The following is a 12,496-nucleotide window of genomic DNA, read 5'->3' as shown; positions in this document are numbered from 1 at the left end:
GAACGACTGTGCGTGGTGGTATTTGTATGATGATGCGGCTGGACTGGACTGGACTGTTGATAAGTGATGTGGTATCGGCTCGGATTAAGGATCCGGAGTGCAACGGTACGGTACGTAAATGACAATTCTCTCTCCTGCCGCCACTATAGGATCCAAGTTAAAGATTTGGACGTCGGAAAAGATGGAATTTGTGGTTCTTAATCTGGATGCTGGAAGAAATAGGAATTACGCTCCGTGGACATACATGGATAGATTACCTGACTTGTTTAAGACCAAAATGTTTGGGATCTAGAATCCCCGCTACGCTGCCCTTGGTGATTGAGGATCTTGACCCTCGAATGCGCATTGTCATTCAGTTCACTAATACGATGATTGTATTCCAAGTCGTGCCGCCTCTATGTGAAGAATTGATTAAACACTTGGATTCTTTTCATAGAGTTCTTGTCCAACAAATAATAAGTGGGTATATTTCGGCTATTCCTGCACGCACTGGCGTCGGCGTCTGACTCCGTACTATCCCCCCCCCCCCCTTAATAAAGAGCATTTGTGGGTCAAATCCCCACAATACGTAGAAATCTGTAGAACTGAATGGCTACAGCCCTTGTAAATGGCCCGTGAAGGGTATCCGTAAGGTCCTTGTAAGGTCCCACTAAGCCCTGGGTGTATTGACATCATTGGCTTAGGCCCCTTGTAGAAATACCCACAAATGCTCTTTATTAAGGGGGGGGGATAGTATATTGATATCATTGGCTTAGGCCCCTTGTATAGAAACCCACAAATGCTCTTTATCAAGGGGGGGGGATAGTAGGTACTGTCAGCATCGCATTTTGAAAATGGGAAAGGGGAAAGATCAGAAGACACCACGGAGGTAGATCTCCATTCTCAAAGTCGGATAACGACCGAGAACCTGGGAAGGAACAGTAGGGGAATGGAGGCTCGCATCTCCGTAGCACGAGTGTACATGAGTGATAGAGAGAGTAGTCTGACTCTGATTACCTCAATGATTACCTTACCTACCTAGGTAGGTACTCTTATACTTTCGCAGACTCAGTTTTTCCGCGACTAGATCTACGCTCTTAAGGACCTAGGTATGTATTGTATAGCCCGATCCTCTCTCGAGGTCTACTTGTACTGTACAGACTACAGTGCCCCCTTTGCACTCTTTACCCTGCCCCTCTACAGTACCCCTCTGCCCGTCCGTCCTGCGCCTGTTGGAAGGAAGCAGCTTAGGAAGGACACTCCAGGTTGCTGGTCTGTCATGGCCATCGAGAATGCCATGCAAGATCGTGCTCCGCCGCCTATCCCCTAACCCCCTTGGTCCTAGGGCGGATGCTTATTTGCTTCTACGGAGTACGGAGGTCCTCCGTACAAAGGCATGGGCATGAGAGTGAGGAAAAAGAGTAAGGTAACACCATACTATATTTATTTCAATACACACACATACAGTACACTACTCAAGGTACTCCACTTCCACTCCCACTCCCGCCCACTCCCACTCCACTCCTTACGGTACTCGACTCGACTCGGCTCACTCGAGTCAAACACCTCCACGCTCCATACACACTCACTCACTCTCCCTCCCTCTCTCTCTGCCTGCTACAGTAGAACTACATCATATCACTGCACCGCACCGCACCGCACCACATCGCACCTCCCTTCCACCTTCCCTCCCTCTATTTTATCTTCTTTTTATACGTACACATACCAGACGAAGCACACGGACGTCTTTCGATTCTTTCTACCCTTTTTACCCTTTCTCTGCGATAAAGCATCGCATCGCATCGCATCGCATCGCATTGTTTGTCTTTTGCTCCTTTGGTCTTCGGCACGATCCGGCGAATTGCTACTCTTTTCTACCAAATAACACCAACCAAGTCCCATCCGCCTCCCCTCGTTCCCATCCCTACGCGTACACTTGCCGGAAAGCTACTTTAGGCCTACTGCAATATACAATTCTCTAGCCCCGAGATCTACATCTACCTACATCTACATCAACTAGGTCCCCCGCTGTCACGCATTGCCATCAACCGTGATCCTGCCAGTTGCCCATCTCAATCTTCCACGACCATATCCCCATCTCCTAACCTACTGCAGCTCCTCTAAATGCCGTAGACTTCCTACTTCATATGCCACATTACAAGCTGGAACTTGCCACAATTGTCACATATCCGTCTCACGATCTATTCAATTTTGGAACGCAAACACATTCACCATCCATCCATCCCTCCCACCCAAGCCTTCGACTACGGGAACGAGTCTTCTTCTCCAGCTGCAGCTTGTAGATACGGTACTAGGCATCATTCCATATCCAACACAAATCCTCGATCATCGCCACATTCTTGAAGACCATCTTTTTCTGGTCCAATATACGTATAGCTATCCGCGAATTAGCAGAAATAGCAGGCATAATAAATGCTCTTCGACACCGGCATACCACATCCGCATTCGACAGCATTTCAGAACGAGAAACGAATTGCCTGCAGGCCGGGGATTTCCTCTTCACACTGATTGGCAACATTCACAAGAGAGCGCGTGGCTCTCTAAAAGCGACCTCGACACATTTGGACTCGACATTTTCAAGTCCTGGACGATCTCCAGACGCAACATACTGTATGACTGAATTGGTAGACATATTTGCCGAGCTGGGGATTTCGCATTACCTCGAGGACTTCATCGATCAAGGCTTTGATACCTGGGATACGATCCTCGACATCACAGAGTCTGATTTTGATGCTCTCGGTGTCAAGCTCGGACACCGCAGAAAGCTCCAAAGGAAGATTGCCAATTCAAGAGGATTGTCCTCGGACAGAGCACTCGCCTCTCCGCGACATACACCAAGTGAAGATCGACAACCGGAAGAACAAAAGGCGGGAGCAACTAAGGCTGATGCGAGGGAAGGTGTTGCAGCTCATGGGGCGAAGCGGAAGTACAGGAGGCACCCCAAGCCAGACGACAACGCACCTGAGAGGCCACCGTCTGCGTATGTCATATTTTCAAACAAAATGCGCGAGGATCTTAAAGGAAGAAATTTATCCTTCACAGAGATAGCGAAGCTTGTGGGCGAAAATTGGCAGAATATTTCACCCGACGAAAAAGAGCCATATGAGCAACAAGCGTCCTCGGCGAAAGAAAGATACAACAACGAACTGGCAGAATACAAAAAAACGAGCAGCTATAAGGACTATTCGCAGTACTTGGTGGAATTTAAGGCCAGACAGTTAAATCAGCAACAGGGTATGTTCCACCTGTTAACGTTTGCCAATAGAGACTTCTGCTAATGGTTTCAGTAACTGACTTGGAAATTGCAAAACGCCCAAAACTTGAGCCACATGTAAGCAATGGATCTAGTGGGACGGCAAGCAGTTGTGCAAGTCAGCATGGCGCAGATATTCCAATTGTTCGAGCCCGTGTTGGATCCGCTACTCCAAGTAATGGCCCATGGCTTGCTGAGGGCTACAGTCCTGCTGGTGTATCGAAGCTGAATGTTGCTGGTGGTCCCTCGAACAGCCAGAGCTCGCCAAATACTTCCTCACCAAGCTTCCTACCTGGCTATCGCGAATCCATATACGGAGGAACACAGCAGTCGCTGCCCTGGAGAGATGTGCAGCGTGAGGACAATCCTGCCCCTCAGAAACTCTCTCATCTCGCAAGTATCTCGGACCGGCGTTCCAGTCCCCCAAGCCTTCATAATTCCGACTCTCCCATTCTTACTGGCTCGGTCCAACACCATCCACACCGTACAGCTCCCACACAAAGTCATCCTCCGCCATTGTTATCCTCCGAGTCAACAAACAGATCAGCTTCTTCTGCCAGTACAAGTTCATACTTTACTCCCCATACACCGATGGAGCCGCCCCCCGAGAGAGCTTTACCTATCCCGTCACTATACCCCCAGAAGTCATATGAAACCCAGCTTCCACCCTTAAGGCCACCTTCTTTATCGCCGCAGTCAGCCAGCCTTAGTTCCCAGCAATCCCCCATTGGTGCGTATGCTGAGTTATAGCCTTGTATTCAAGGTTTCATTTCCTTGGAAAGATATGCTAACAAGAACGCAGCTATTTCATCATTTTTTGAGCACCCATCATCAATGGCGCCTATGCGAGGGTTCACTGCAACATCACCTCAAAACATTGGGCATGCAGAGCGGCCTGATACAAACTCGCGTGACTTCATATCGCAAAGTACAAATGACGACAATAATCTGGACCCCGTTAGTGCACTTTTAAAAGCAGGGGAAATCGTCAATCGGAACAGCAGGTATCAGCAGAACATAACTTGATATACGTTTCCGCTACATGTAGTCTTAGGGATGGGTGACTAGAAAAAGCGCAAGTCCAATGTCTAGACAGACTTACTTTCTCACTGCCACGTACACAGAGCAGAACTTCTAGATTACGGCGCCAATGGAAAGGATCTGGCTCCTGGAGTTCGCTTGGTTGGCGTTTGCTGGCTACATTATGATTAGATTCCCCCAGATATTATTTCCGCCTCGAATTGGCATGTATTGTACTGAGCACATGCGGCTAAGTTGTACATAGAGATTACTGATTTACTCCCATAATCTGTCACAATCGGTCACATCATTTCGTACCGAAACTTCCTCTGGGAATATCAAGATGATGAAGATGATCTGAGGGCTGTATCTGCGGCATCGGACTCTCCTCCGGCGTTGGATACTGTTTTTGGCATCGAAGCCCCGGATATATTGGCGGGGTAATCGGCATTAAACTCATACCAATGCATGTGTACATACTCAGTACTAGGTAGCTATTGCAGCTATTTTGAAATCATCGAATTGTTTAGAGTGACTTTGTATTGTAAATAGCCCTAAATCACGTAGACATTTTCTTAGGCGTGAGCCATTAAGACTTCAACTGGTATTTGATATTTTTTAGAGGATGGTTGATTGGGTGTCAGATACCTATTTCCTATGTAGGTACCTAGGTAGGTAGACGGACGCTTCTCCCACTGACACAACTCGTATTTCCCCCCACGTGTGCAACACTCATCTCGTACCCCCGCTCAAAAAGGAATAATCCCCTCCCCCTCCTTCACTATTTTCCCCTTTTCCTACCAAAGCATATCCAACACAACCTTTCCAGGAAAGAGGTTATAACTCAAAGGTCTACACTTGGAATTCAAACATCATAAACTCGAATCACGCCTCCGAAAGCAAATAGAATTTGTAGGAGAAAGAGGTTCGCAATGACATAGAAGAGGGAGAAGGCCGAAAAAGGAAGGTGGGGGGTTATTCTGCCAGCGCGGTGAGGGAAAGTTTGGCGAGCTGAGCTTTGATTTTCTCCCGTGGCGACAATATCACGATCAAGGTTTGCATTGCTTTTGAACAAGGGACTCCGTGCAACTTCAAGAAAAGCATCCCATTGTTGAAGATTTTGGATTTCATTTTACCCACCGAACCTTCAAAGACTTTAGATCTTGGACTCTGTTTCTACTGCATAAATACCCCGGCTAAAACATGGAGGGCCTGCAAGCCATCAAGTATGTGAGGGGCAAACTCGAAGTCCTGGATCAATTGAAGCTGCCGCACGAGTTTGTCTACGAGAATGTAACGACATGCGAGGAGGCTTTTGATTGTATCAAAGCAATGCGTGTGAGAGGTACATCTCAATGTCTGCCGTGAGGACAAGTGAAGCAGCTAAGATGATGGACCAGGTGCCCCCGCCATTGCCATCGTCGCTGCCCTTGCACTGGCTGTGGAGTTGGAGTTTAAAAAAGATGGTTAGTGAATTCATGGCTCGCAACTTACTATTGCCTGTGCTGATCTGTCTAGATGCCCACCGTAAAGAAGAAACTGCTACATATATCAGCAAGCGCCTCGATTATCTCATGGGAAGTCGACCAACGGCTGTAGATCTCTCGAATGCCATCAAACTCCTCAAATCGAAGACCGAAGAAGTTGTCTCGGTTTGCAGTACATCGGATCAGGCAGTTGCGTGTGCTGATGTACGTTTGTGCTACATCGAGACGGCCGAGAAGATATTGGCAGATGATTTTGATACAAACTTATCAATTGGGAGATATGGTGCTGAATATCTGCGCCGGCAAGAGATGCCTATTCTTAAACCTGTGGATGAGGCCGAGGAGTTTAGGTACTACACAACAAGCCCACCTGGTACTCAAGGGGCGCCAGACATGAAATATAGAAAGTTGAGCGTCTTGACACACTGCAACACTGGGTATGTACACACGGAAATTCATCTTTCTCGGACTATTTTCGAACATGGGAGTTTGAACTATGCGTGATTCTCTCATGAATTCCACTGCTAACCATAAATAGATCTCTCGCAACGTCAGGCCACGGCACAGCATTAGGTATCATCCGCAGCCTACACAAAATGAACTACCTCGAGCACGCCTATTGCACCGAGACCCGTCCCTACAACCAAGGATCGCGCCTCACAGCCTTCGAACTGGCCTTTGAGAAAATCCCCGCAACACTAATCACTGACTCCATGGCCGGCGCCCTCTTCTCACGCATGAAGAACGAGAAAAACATCTCAGCCGTCATCGTAGGCGCAGACAGAGTGGCCCGTAATGGAGACACAGCCAACAAGATCGGCACTTACACACTCGCCGTCCTAGCAAAATACCACGGCATTAAATTTGTCGTCGCGGCTCCCACGACCAGCATAGACTTGTCTACGGAATCCGGCGCCAAGATCAAGATCGAGGACCGGGCCAAGAGCGAACTTACCCAGATCACTGGTGCAATCGTGAATAAAGACGGCACGGTGGATACGAGCAAGAGTGCGCGAGTAGCGATTGCAGACCAAACGATCGATGTCTGGAATCCATCGTTCGACGTCACGCCTCATGAATTGATCGATGCTATAATCACCGAGAAGGGTGAGGTGCTGCGGAATTCGAAGGGCGAGTTTCACTTCAAGGATATTATTCCTGAGCGGTGGAGAAGAGATGTGCCGAATGGGAGTGATGCTGAGACAAATGGATCATCTGCTGTTCCTGGGACGCCTAGTGAGGAGGGTACTCAGTTTGCTATGGAAGTTTAGAGGTACGAAATGGACGACATGAAAAAAAAATGAAAAACCAGGATATCTTGATGAAAATGGGGGATGGAGTTCTTGTTTATATTAGGCTCGATGGTTGTTTGACTACAAAAGGGATATATTTGGATAAAAAAGAAGTCTTCATTCTTCACTAACAAGCATCTACTCGCGCGCGGCCAGATTACTAGATTTCAACCCTGTCCCGTATATCTCAGAAGATTTTTTTTCGAGCTCAAACAAGGACATGGAAAAAGTGTCTCCATAACCTGCAGTCGAGAGGACAAACACGTCAAATACAATACATCCATCGATATATATGCAGCTTCATACCTTAATTACATGCCCTCAATTCCTGAAATCCGTTTGACATCGAATATTCTTAGTACCTAAGGTAATTAACAAGAAACTTATCCTTACTCACTCACATACTTACCCCTTTAGCTCGCTCGCTCGCTCATTCATTCATTCATTCATTCATTCACCGCCCAGTCCCCTTAGCCTCGAAAGGATGAACAAAGCTAGCACCGCAGCACACGAAAGGACATGATTCAGATACTGTAAACCAGGTGCTTGTATAGAAAAAGACACCGGGGTGACAAAATGGTTTGAACCTGCAGGTGGGCTTGTGAGGCTAGGCTAGACTTGAAGCGCACTGCGACACTTCCGTGGGGGGGAGCAATTAGTAGCCGTTGGACTTGTGCAAATGTGCAAAGGAAATCATGAGCTTGTTCTTTCTGCAGATATCTGCTACGTGTAGGTAGGTACTTATATAGATTTTATTCGGAAGTGGCATGAATGACTGTAATTGCACTCGTCTTATTTCGCCTTCTTGAAATTCTAGTTGATTTCCTATTCCGGGAGCTTCGGATACCTTTAGTGAGACTGGGAGGGGAGAAGACGAATCTGAAGGATTATCATGTATATGAGTTAGACGCGGAGAGGTTATGGTTGTCGTTATAGTTATTTATGATTTAGTAAGTGAGGATTGAGTCATTAATAATCAAATGGGTGTGGTTTATCATTTATCGTTGTTTATTGTGCTCGAAGCGCGCTAATAATATAAATGAACAATTCTATCTCAAAACATGCTTCCCCTTAAGAGGTAATCACAGGTCGAAGAGTTTCTTCACCTGTTCATATGTGTCCTCGGGATTCTTGACTGAATGACCAATAGTCCTTGGGTCCGAGTAGATCTCATAGTCGTTACCCCCCTTATATGTCTTGTCGCCAAAGAAGTGAACAGTCGTATATTCTATTCCATCCGGTTTCTTGGCCTCAGCCTCGAGATGTGTCAGGCAGTACCTTTTATCCCAGCCATCCGGGAAGACATCAAATGATATTTGGCCTCCAATGGAATATCTGTTTCCATTCCCGATTAGCAACTATATGCCAACACCAGGGTTAGGGAGGGACGGTAACTTACGTCAACCCCAAATCCGCAAACTTCTCCCTCAAAATCCCCACAAACGTCTCGCGGACCTTATGCACATCATCATACGCATTAAACTCGTTCCTCTCTGACACACTCGCATTCCTGCCAATGGGACTAACATTAATCATGCCATTCCGGAACTCCACAAATGTGCCCCTCTTGATGGGGATATCCAGATCCGCGACGTAATGCAAGATGAACTTAACCAGCTTCTTGTAGTTTTCCTCGCCCACCATCTTGATGAACGAGTGTGATGCGAGCGGCAGGCCCAGCTTGTAGGCCGTGAGCCCGTTCTCCGAGAAGCAGAAGTCGAACATGGTAGTGACGGGGATCGCGGCGCTGCCCAGCTGTTCCTGCTGCTTGGCTAGGTCGGAGCCGCCGACGAATCCGATGGCGACTTTGTGGCGGAGCGCCGAGAGCAGCGCGAGCATCTCCGGCGTGGCTGTCTGGTCTTTCTGTTAGGGTTCTGTGCTTGGATATGCTCTGTTTCTTCTTTTGCTTACACGCCGGGGGATTGTTAGGGTGTCGTCTACATCGAAGAGCACGATTGTGTTTTTGATGGGACGCTGGTCGAGCGGTGGGTATACGGATGCTGCTTCGGTCATGTTGGCGGTTGTGGAGGATATACCGTGTGCGGTGGGCGTTGATGAGAGGGAGGAATTGAAAGTTGAGAAAGATCTGTGGTGGGGGTGGGTGAGGGGTCGTACCTGCGCTTGTAGGGTTCTAAAGGCGTGGTGGTGCTTACTTAAAGTGCTTAGCGCGATAGCTCAACCACCTCCTGTCAACCTACAAGGTTAAACATAAGTAACTATAGTCACTCGTAACTACGTATCTATCTTTTGTCTTCTTGGCACTTTTTCTTCTGGCTAAATTTAGAATCTTAAAAATATTAAAAGCATTAGACCATTCCACGTTTACTCACGTCCAAATCAACGACTATTTAGTACCTATATTTGGATCTCAATTCCAGACATCCTTGCGACATAAACGGCCCATAAAACATTCCCGAGACTTGAAACATGGATCTGATGCTCATCTACCGTTATGCCTGCATCTCCAAATAGGTCATAGGCAACTTTTAATGTGGTTGCAGAGTCTTTTGATTGGGATATCGAAATGCACGCCAGATACGGGGCAATCAGATCTATTCTTCGATACTCGCTCGAGTATTTCCTAGATTTTGATTCGCGACTTATAAGATTTTTGTCGCAGCTAAACTTCCAGTCGCTGTAAAGAAGAGCCAGCCTTCCGGGGAACATGTTCTGATAACAACTTCCAAATTTCCGCTCCCAAAGCAAGTAGAGCTATTGATGTAAGCAGTTGCTGTACCAGCAATTATACAACCCCGAGTAAACCCCTCATCTCAACTTGCACATCTTCAGGATATCATGTCGATGGAAGAAGCTCCGGCTACGTTTCCCGAGCAAATCTATAACATCATGTTAGGATTTGTAAGCATTTAAGACTTTCAGCGAAACTTACACATGGGGATGCTAAGCAAACAGATGAGGACCTGAACGCTGGCGACCCACATGAATACCTTGAATGTGCCCGCTTTAACAAGCCAGTCGTAGCCTGACGAGGTGATTCCGAAGGCGAAAAAGTTCTATCTTTGGGTTAGTAGAATGGGGTAAGGGAATAGGGAGTAGGGAGTAGGGAGTAGGGAGACGAACTTTAAACATGATAGTGCATGTGAAGGCTTCAATTGTGATGTCGCCTGGACAGAATTAGCTTTTGACCTTGGGATGAGGTTGATTTACTCACGGTGGGCATCGACAATGTATAATGAGGCACCCACAGTACCCATGATCATTCCAGCCTGTACAAATAAATGTTAGCACTGCTTCTTCAAACCTGATCTCATATTGCATAACTCACAACCTGCAACCCGAATGCAAAGATCGGTAAAATCCAGGGATAGTCCATGAGATTTGCCGCAGTGACTGCAAAGAGGTACAATCCAGTGCATCCAAAGATAAGCTGTGGGATTACCAATATGATTCTAAATTCGGGTTCGTAAACACCGTTATTCTTCCGAGTTAGGTACTTGGCACTCCAGTCCGCAAACACTCCAGCGAAGAGGAAGCCCAGGATGGCACCAATGAACGCTCCCGCGTAGGCATATCCTGTTTTGACCTCGTCCCAGAGGAGAGGTGGCCCGAGGAAAATAGCAGCGATTATTATGCCAATGAAGACCGTCCAGCCTATCATGGTACTTTGAGTCAGGCAGGCCCAGAATACGGCTGGGTGGGCGAACAGAGGGAAGGGTTTGAAGACAAGTTTCCAGAAGCTCTCGTCTGAAACTCTGCCATTGAAAGGCATTAGCTTTTCTCTGAAACTTTTGACTTTTGTATCGGCACCAGTGAAATGAAGTTCTGGACCATTGATCTCGCAACGAACGCTGTTCTTCTCTACAGAAGTTTCCTCACTTGAATGCAAGCGGGTAGGATCCGCAGACGCTAAATCTGTATTGAGGTACTCGGCACGACGGAAGGCGGTTTCGGGAACGTAGAAGAAGATGAGAGGTAGGCAGAAACCAGTGAAGATAGAAACGAAATAGAATGACCTGTGAGGGATGGAAATTAGCTATGATTCTTGGCAAGGTGTGGATAATCCGCGAGTCGTGAGGCATCCCAAGGAATTATGTATTGAAAGTTGCATAAAAACCTCTCACGCCTCTCGAAGCATGACAGGATAGGAAATCAATTGACTTACCATTCCCATCCTAAGGTGTGGGTGATCTTCCCAACAACGATAGGGGTGAAGAATGCACCTCCAAAGACAGCGAGGTTGGCCAGTGCCATACGCTTGCCACGCTCCTAAACAAAATGTCAGTACGTAGCAGAAGCAAGAAGTGCAAGTGAATCTTGACTTACATGAACGAAGTATAGATCTCCAACCGCAGCGTTGACGAGTATCTCAAACGGAGCACATCCTATTCCCTGGAAAAACCTGGCCCCAACCAGCGATCCATAATTATGCCCTTGTGCTGTAGCACCTGCCCATGCAGTAGAAAAGACTATAATCACAGTTCCTAACAAGAACAGATGGCGCTTTCCCCATATTCTAGCAGAAGGGACACAAAATGCAACTACAACGCCCGTTCCGAGAAGTAAGTACCCCGTAAGAGCCGCAATCTTTGTAAAAGGGAGCCCGAAGTCTAACGATAGGGTTATAGTATTAGTGGAGAGAATCGAGCTACAGCTGGTCGCGAATATCGAGACGAGAGCAAGGATGAAGAGGATGGTATCGCGCTTCCACAAGGGCCAATTCTGTAGCACAAGCTAGTCAATAGGTATCTATACCAACTAAGAGTCGGCCCTACAAGTGGATCATTGGGATCATCCGAAGGCTGAGGAACCAAGATGATACTAACTGGGCCGGAAGTGTCACACTTCAAGCCCGCGGCAGCTGAGCCATCCGCAATTTGGGGTCTGTCAGGGTTGTCGAAGTACTTCGAAGTTCCTAGACGTTGTCAATGAAAACGTCTCCAGCTTCCATCTTATTCGACTTACCAGGGACATGCTCTAGCGTCTTGGTCTCTAAGATCCATAGACCCATCTTGTCAGTTTGTTAAAGGCAGGAACCGTTCCACCGATCTATAGGAATATTAGGAAAGGACGTAAAAGAGGTATTTTTGAGTAGAAGCACTCTGAATAAGAAGCTTAGAACAACATGAGCGAGAACGAGATCGTATGGAAGCGACCAAAGGTTGTTTCGAGGTTGAAAGACGAAGTTGCTCTGATATGGCTTTCTTTGGGACGGTTTTGACAAGTGAGTTCGAAAATATCCCACTTAACCCCTCCAAATCTGCATTTACCACAAGAAAATATGGTATCAATGGTGTATGAAGCTAGTACGTTTACCATACGACAGTTCTTCCATTCATTCCGCAAACATGCACCCGTAACCGTGAGGTTTATACCTTTGTATTAACGGTAACGGGCTGGAATTGCAAGGGGATAACACACTAGTGTTAGTCTAGGGTTTATATGAAACGCTATCCAAAGTCTTCACTTGAACAATTTCTCAATCG

The 12,496-nt window shown here is 47.0% G+C and overlaps 4 protein-coding genes across 4 annotated transcripts; 2 read left to right on the top strand and 2 right to left on the bottom strand.

Annotated features, from left to right (window-relative positions):
* Nucleotides 1-2,612: 2,612 nt before the first annotated feature.
* Nucleotides 2,613-4,279, top strand: HMG20A (High mobility group protein 20A; the record flags this gene model as incomplete). The annotated part of the gene is made up of 3 exons (XM_031145423.1): nucleotides 2,613-3,234; nucleotides 3,288-3,983; nucleotides 4,056-4,279. 3 exons carry the CDS (start codon nucleotides 2,613-2,615, stop codon nucleotides 4,277-4,279), a joined length of 1,542 nt encoding a protein of 513 aa, XP_031009227.1.
* Nucleotides 4,280-5,628: 1,349 nt separating this feature from the next.
* On the top strand, nucleotides 5,629-7,031 carry mri1 (Methylthioribose-1-phosphate isomerase; the record flags this gene model as incomplete). The annotated part of the gene is made up of 2 exons (XM_031145422.1): nucleotides 5,629-6,197; nucleotides 6,299-7,031. 2 exons carry the CDS (start codon nucleotides 5,629-5,631, stop codon nucleotides 7,029-7,031), a joined length of 1,302 nt encoding a protein of 433 aa, XP_031009228.1.
* Nucleotides 7,032-8,134: 1,103 nt separating this feature from the next.
* Nucleotides 8,135-9,065, bottom strand: pmm1 (Phosphomannomutase; the record flags this gene model as incomplete). Its single annotated transcript, XM_031145421.1, has 3 exons — nucleotides 8,135-8,387; nucleotides 8,452-8,915; nucleotides 8,964-9,065. The coding sequence occupies 3 exons, from the start codon at nucleotides 9,063-9,065 to the stop codon at nucleotides 8,135-8,137; spliced, it is 819 nt and encodes a 272-aa protein (XP_031009273.1).
* A 753-nt stretch (nucleotides 9,066-9,818) lies between these two features.
* On the bottom strand, nucleotides 9,819-12,021 carry HOL1_0 (Protein HOL1; the record flags this gene model as incomplete). The annotated part of the gene is made up of 9 exons (XM_031145420.1): nucleotides 9,819-9,889; nucleotides 9,943-10,066; nucleotides 10,134-10,177; nucleotides 10,225-10,279; nucleotides 10,339-11,026; nucleotides 11,176-11,279; nucleotides 11,337-11,732; nucleotides 11,786-11,925; nucleotides 11,976-12,021. 9 exons carry the CDS (start codon nucleotides 12,019-12,021, stop codon nucleotides 9,819-9,821), a joined length of 1,668 nt encoding a protein of 555 aa, XP_031009272.1.
* Nucleotides 12,022-12,496: the final 475 nt, after the last annotated feature.

Source organism: Lachnellula hyalina, assembly GCF_007821495.1.
Source record: "Lachnellula hyalina strain CBS 185.66 chromosome Unknown contig00007, whole genome shotgun sequence".
Taxonomy (NCBI): domain Eukaryota; kingdom Fungi; phylum Ascomycota; class Leotiomycetes; order Helotiales; family Lachnaceae; genus Lachnellula; species Lachnellula hyalina.
This window is presented reverse-complemented; position numbering and strand designations above follow the sequence as displayed.